This window comes from Gossypium hirsutum, chromosome A07 (genome assembly GCF_007990345.1).
Source record: "Gossypium hirsutum isolate 1008001.06 chromosome A07, Gossypium_hirsutum_v2.1, whole genome shotgun sequence".
Classification (NCBI taxonomy): domain Eukaryota; kingdom Viridiplantae; phylum Streptophyta; class Magnoliopsida; order Malvales; family Malvaceae; genus Gossypium; species Gossypium hirsutum.
This window is the reverse complement of record NC_053430.1, coordinates 16,030,601-16,037,258: the sequence shown is the minus strand read 5'-3', so window position 1 is coordinate 16,037,258 and position 6,658 is coordinate 16,030,601. Positions and strand designations below refer to the sequence as shown.

General features: G+C 33.7%; 1 protein-coding gene across 1 annotated transcript; it reads left to right on the top strand.

Moving 5' to 3' along the window:
* Positions 1 to 933: 933 nt before the first annotated feature.
* LOC107932920 (putative respiratory burst oxidase homolog protein H) lies at positions 934 to 5,147 on the top strand. Its single transcript, XM_016865043.2, is given in 15 exon segments — positions 934 to 1,628; positions 1,727 to 1,889; positions 1,973 to 2,021; positions 2,100 to 2,213; positions 2,298 to 2,340; positions 2,343 to 3,103; positions 3,197 to 3,292; positions 3,387 to 3,502; positions 3,590 to 3,692; positions 3,798 to 3,916; positions 4,011 to 4,155; positions 4,237 to 4,383; positions 4,470 to 4,598; positions 4,679 to 4,757; positions 4,846 to 5,147. Coding segments are annotated over 15 exon segments (2,619 nt in total). The 5' UTR covers positions 934 to 1,183; the 3' UTR covers positions 4,956 to 5,147.
* Positions 5,148 to 6,658: the final 1,511 nt, after the last annotated feature.

Genomic DNA, 6,658 nt, shown 5'->3' with positions numbered 1-6,658 from the left:
TTAGTATCTACTCAAATTGAATTTAAAAAACAAAACATATTCTGTAACATTTAAATATGACACTGACAATAGGAATATAATTACAACCCCCCTCAATTTAGTCCAATTTAGATTGAAAAAAAAGAAGAAAAAGAGGTAAAGACAAATAGTCCTCTTCACAATATACATATTTTGTTTTGAATGCGATAAAAATTTTAAAAATCATTAAAATGATGAAATTATAATTTTACTATTATAAAAATTACGATTAATTTAGAACCCTAAAAAATTTCCTAATTTCGCCTTTGCATGACATAATAAAAACTAATCTTTATTATTTAACACGTAAGTTTTTATAATTGTTTCGAAAAAAACTTCATCTACAAACACACAGTTTGCTTTAAAAAAACAAACAAACATGCATGCATGACATAATTGAATATTTTTTATAAAATTAAATAATTAAGAATATGGGATTATAATAATGTTTGTCGTTATCAAATAAAATTGTAGATTATAATCAATTCTCATTCGCATAAAAAACGTCCTCCATCTTCTTCAAGTGAAGAATTTTTTTTATTAAAATTGAATGGTACTGTATGGTTTGATGTTGATGAAATAATTTGGTGGATGTTGTAGTAAATATTTTCGTATTTTAGAAAATCATGCATCAATCTAACTTATTCGTAACAAAGATTCCATTTTTACGTGAACAAAAATTTGGATCTTCCAGGATAAAGACAAGTAGCAAGTGATTTTCAGTTAGTGCCATCAAACATCTGTTAATGTTTTGCTTTATTAAGTGAGAGATATTGGTGGTTTCAATCTCCGAATTTATTAATGCTAAAATTGTGGGTCTCGATAGCTGTCTTAACAAAAAAAACCATAAAACGTGATCAAAATAGAGAGAAAGTTCCAATGTTTTGTGGAACAACAAAGGTGTTAGAATAACTTGAATCTTTGTAGCATATTGTCGTTATCTCCTAGGTTTTCTGTCTTAACAATTCCCTATTTTCAGACAAAAAAAAAAAACAATAAAAATTGAATGTGGAAGGTCTCTTCCTTCTTTATCAACTCATGTTTGAACGTTTCTTTTTCATCATTCTCCCTGGAATTTCTCTAAATCAAGATCTCGGATTTTAGGTGATAAGAGTAACAAAGCACTCCCAATTACTCTTATCACCACCATTTTATTTTAACGAGTATGAAGGAAAAGGGTGAATCAGGGCAGGAAATAAAAGAGAATCCAAAGCAATGGAAGCTGGAGAGCATTGTGGTCGATAAGAATCCGGCTGGTGTTGAAGGTTCACGGAAATCCATTTCCCAAGAAAAACAACAGGCAGACTTATCGGGGAAAGCCGGAAGGAATCCGAGTAGTTCTCAAGGGTTACAACGGAATGCTTCGAAGGCGTCATCCTTTAGGAAGCTTATGAGTACCGCTAGGAAGAGAACAAATGGGCCTCCTCCAACCGGTATTCATAGATTGGACAGAACTGCTTCTTCTGCTGCAAAGGGGCTTGAGAGTCTACGTTTCCTCGATAAAAAAGTCACGGGGAAAGATTCGGATGCTTGGAAACCAACGGAAAGGCGCTTCAACCAGTTTGCGGTCGAGGGGAAGCTCCATAGGGATAAATTTGGCACCTGCGTTGGTAATATTATTATATATACACACACAGCTGTATACACCCTCAACTAATATTAACATATTTTTAATTTGATGGGAAATTGACAATGTCTTATATCGTAGGAATGGGAGATTCCAAGGAATTCGCAGAGGGACTATATGATGCTTTAGCAAGGCGTAAAGGTTTGAATCCAGAAGAAGGGATAACCAAGGAACAGTTGCATTCATTCTGGGATGAAATTACTAATCAAAATCTCGATTCAAGGCTTCAGATTTTCTTTGATATGTATAAATTACCCATGTTCCTATTTTCATTTAAATACAATGCAAGACGGAAGAGCTTGAACCTTGTTGTTACTTTTTTTCCAGGTGTGACAAGAATGGAGATGGTAAGCTGTCAGAGGACGAAGTGAAGGAGGTGAGAACTGAAACTAGCATTTTGTGAATGTGATTTCTTCTTTATATTATGCTTAATCTCTGCGGTGTATGTAAGTAGATTATAATGTTGAGTGCCTCCGCTAACAAGCTTGGGAGACTTAAAGATCAAGCCGGAACATATGCATCTTTAATCATGGAAGAGCTTGATCCTGATCACTTGGGATACATAGAGGTTAGGAATTATTGACCAGCTAAACAGATTCATTTAAGTTAACTAGAATTATAATCATTGTCAAATTTCTCTTGAAAAAAACAGCTATGGCAGCTAGATATTCTACTAAGGGGAATGGTTGCCTCGAATGACCCAAGCCTGCCTGCAAGCGAGAGAAGAGCCTGGCAAAAGCTATGATCCCTAAAAACTATAGAACTCCAATCAGCAAATACAAGACCATAACTATAGAATATTTACATGACCACTGGAGAAGAATATGGGTTATTTTCCTTTTCATGGCCGTAAACTTAGTCCTCTTCTATTGGAAGTATATCGAGTTCATTGGTTCACCTACGTATCAGATCACAGGCTATTGTGTCTGCGTTGCTAAAGGTTCAGCTGAGGCTCTCAAGTTCAACATGGCTCTTGTTCTCCTTCCAGTGTGTAGAAGAACTCTCACTTGGCTTAGATCTTCATTTCTCAACCAGTTTGTCCCTTTTGATGACAATATAAACTTCCACAAGTTGGTTGCTTTGGCAATAGCCATTTGGTCCACCGTCCATACGTTTATGCATCTCGCTTGTAATTATCCGTTAATAGCAAGTTGCCCCAAAGCAAAATTCATGGCAACTCTAGGACCTGTCCTTAATTACAAGCAGCCAACTTATGCAGATCTAGTAGACAATGTTGTCGGCATTACTGGGATACTTATGGTGGTTATTATGTTGTTTTCGTTTATTCTGGCAACACATAATTTTAGAAGAAATGTTGTCCGTTTACCTTGGCCATTTACCACCTTGGCCGGCTTCAATTCCTTTTGGTATGCACATCATTTGCTGATCTTGGTATATATCCAAATGATCCTCCATGGTTACATCCTCATCTTCGAAAAGCCCTGGTACCAGAAGACGGTACGTATATATGTTGGATTAATTAAACTCCAAATCCTTCTTGAACAACATTACACAAAACGTTAATGGGGTTAACCCTCTCGTCCTCTACAGACTTGGATGTATCTCATTGTCCCAATGTTACTCTATGCTAGAGAGAGATTCCTTACCAGGTTCCAGGATCACAAGCATGTGGTCCATGTCATTAAGGTAGTTCATATAAATAACCCTCCCTCTTTTCATCTCTTTTGCATTCAGTCTCGGAATCGTAATCATATCTGTCATGTTATTGGGACTTTTTCAGGCAGTGATATATACAGGAAATGTTCTAGCTATATACATGACCAAGCCTCCTGGATTCGAGTACAGAAGTGGAATGTATCTGTTTATCAAGTGTCCAGATGTATCAAAATTTGAGTGGTACATATATATATATTATATAATCTTGTCTTAGATTTGTCAGAAAATGTTATCCAAGCCTCAGAACTAATTATCATATGTTTACAGGCATCCATTTTCCATCACTTCGGCACCTAAAGATGACTACTTGAGTGTCCACATTCGGGCCCTAGGGGACTGGACTTCTGAACTAAGAAATACTTTTAAAAAGGTGATAAAACAAGTATTTTGGCATTAATGTCTTCCTTCTCAGCATTCCTTTTTTTCCCCCTTTTTAGCTGTTCTCCTTTCTGCACTCTAAACCAAAAGAATTCAGGTTTGTGAACCCCCCACTGTGGGAGGAAAAAGAGGAGAGTTACTGAGAATGGAAACTAAGACAGTAAATCATGCATCAGGTTCAAGTAATTATAAAGGCCCACAACAGGAACAACCAAAGTAAGTCAATTGTTGGTTCAAGGTCATTTTACGACCTCTCGATACATTGTTTTCAGTTTATACTAACATATATAGCTTTGGTTTCTTGGCACAGTTTTCCAGAAATCTTTATCAAAGGGCCATATGGAGCACCAGCTCAAGACTATAATAAGTATGACATCCTCTTTCTTATTGGCCTGGGAATTGGAGCAACTCCATTTATCAGCATCATAAAGGATCTGCTCAGCAACATCAAACCAGTGAGTAAATTTGGAAGTAGAACAAAAAACAGATGCCCATTTGTTTTGTTTTTAACAATGGAAATAATTTGAATGGCACAGGAAGGTCAAGAAGAAGAAAATTGCAGCTGTTTGAAGACTGGTAGGAAGTATCCTGAAAGGGCATATTTCTACTGGGTGACCAGGGAACAAGACTCCTTCGAATGGTTTAAAGGAGTTATGGATGACATTGCAGAATTTGACAAAAATGTAGGTTTCCAAGTTTTTTTAAAAAAACTTTATATTTGTCTCAACAGTCAACATATGATCTCAATCAACCCTTTAAATTAATGCAGAAAATGATAGAGATGCACAACTACTTAACAAGTGTGTATGAAGAAGGGGATGCACGGTCTGCACTCATTGGCATGGTGCAGAAAATGCAACAGGCTAAGAATGGAGTTGATATTGTCTCAGAAAGCAGGGTAATCTTATTCACTTGGTCCATGGCCTGAATATGTTTAAGATAAGCTTATTTCTTTCTTAATTTCATCTTTTGACACAGATAACAACACATTTCGCAAGACCAAATTGGAGGAAAGTTTTCACTGCAATGGCTAACAATCACCCAGCTTCAAGAATAGGTTATAAAAACCAAACTGAAACCTTCAAATTTTATAGCTCATGCCCAAAGTTTTCTTTTTGTCTTCCTGAATATGATTATTGTTGCAGGTGTTTTCTACTGTGGAAGTGCTACACTTACCGAAGTATTAAGGAACCTATGTCATGAATTTAGCTTAGAGACGTCAACTCGGTTCCAATTTCACAAGGAGAACTTTTAATAAAGCAATAGTTTCAAAACTGGCTTTACGACACCAAATGATGGATAGAGTTGAAGAAACTGGCTCGTAGAGACACACCCAAAGAGGAGAAATTTGTGCAATCAATCCAATATTAACACATTGTAAAACCCTTAGGATACAACTTCAATTTTCATGATGATTTCATTTATAACCATTTAAATTATCCCCCCCCAAAAAAAAAAAGAAAAAAAATTTCATTTATAACCATTTAAATTATCCCCCCAAAAAAATAGAAAAAAAGATTGTGCCATTGGTTTTGGCGTCTTTTGTCACATAAATTGTACGGAAACCGGTTGTAATTTATTTATTTTTGTAATACCCAATATTTTGGTGCAATTCAAACGTGAACTGATATACAATCAACATTGCCTTGCATGCATGCACAGATCACGTCGCTTGCTTATTTCTTTGTAGTAATTAATATTTTCGGCTGTATTTACACCTTTTATTGCTCTGCAAGCTCTTTGAATGCTGTCTTGATATACATTTAATTAATAATTTGCATCTTTTACTTATAACCAGTGGAAGGCACTTGCACGGAAAGATTGTTATACACAAAAATATTTTAATGTAATTTAAGTGCTAAAAAATATTTTACAAAAATAAAATATAAACTACGCATAAAACTTCACATTTTTCTTTCACAAAATAACACTTTTTACATTATTTTTTCTCTTAAAATATTATTTATCAGAAATACATAAAAAAAATTGCTTGAAAAATTAATTTATAAAATTTAAAATAGAAAGTTAATAGTAAATGATCAAATATACCAATTTTAAATAGATTTAGGAGGACACATTCAATAAAATTTTAATATTAGAATTTTGTTTTAAGTCAAAGTTGTTACATTTTACTTTTTTCAGTGTTAACATAATATATGATATGTTTGGATCAATGTTTTCTCATTAATTTCTTCATTTATTCTTTAAGTTTTTCTTCTATATTTTATTTTTTTATTTAAAAATTTTCTCCTTTATATAAATACAATTAATTATGTTTTTTATTCCATTTCTTTTAGTGTGTAATTTTTTCCCTCCCATTTTTCACCTTTAAATTTTTTTTTAATTTAGGTATAATCTATTACATATAAATTATATATGTTAATTTTTTATACAATGTCTACTTCTACGGTTAATTTCTCAAATCCCTTAAATATGCTTAAATCAACATCTTTCTGATTGTTGCAATAGAAATGACCTATTAGCATAAAGCTCAATTAAAAAATTATATATGTTAGTAGAGATTTCATTTTTAAATTAATACGTTGAAGACTTACCAAATTTTCAAATTTGATAAAAATAAAAATTGTACTTATAGTAAAAAAAGTAATTAAGGAAGAAATAACATAATTATTTAAAATTAGACCCCAAACAAAATTTAGTGTCTACCGAAGATTGAACATTTAAAAAGTTAATTTAGTGTTTTAAAATGACTTTAAAAAATATAGCAATTTAATCTTTATCGTGTTTTAAAAAGTGCTTAATTTATTGGCCATTTTCAATTTTCATCACGTCATTGCAGCATCTTAAGGTGAGTTTGGATGGGCGATGCATTTACCTAAGGTTAGTGTAAAAACAGCGGTGGCGGTGAGATTGGATACTGTAGCGATACTGTAGCGTGAAACAAAAAATAAGCTAAATACACCGCACCGCACCGTACCACACCGCCGCCACAAACCC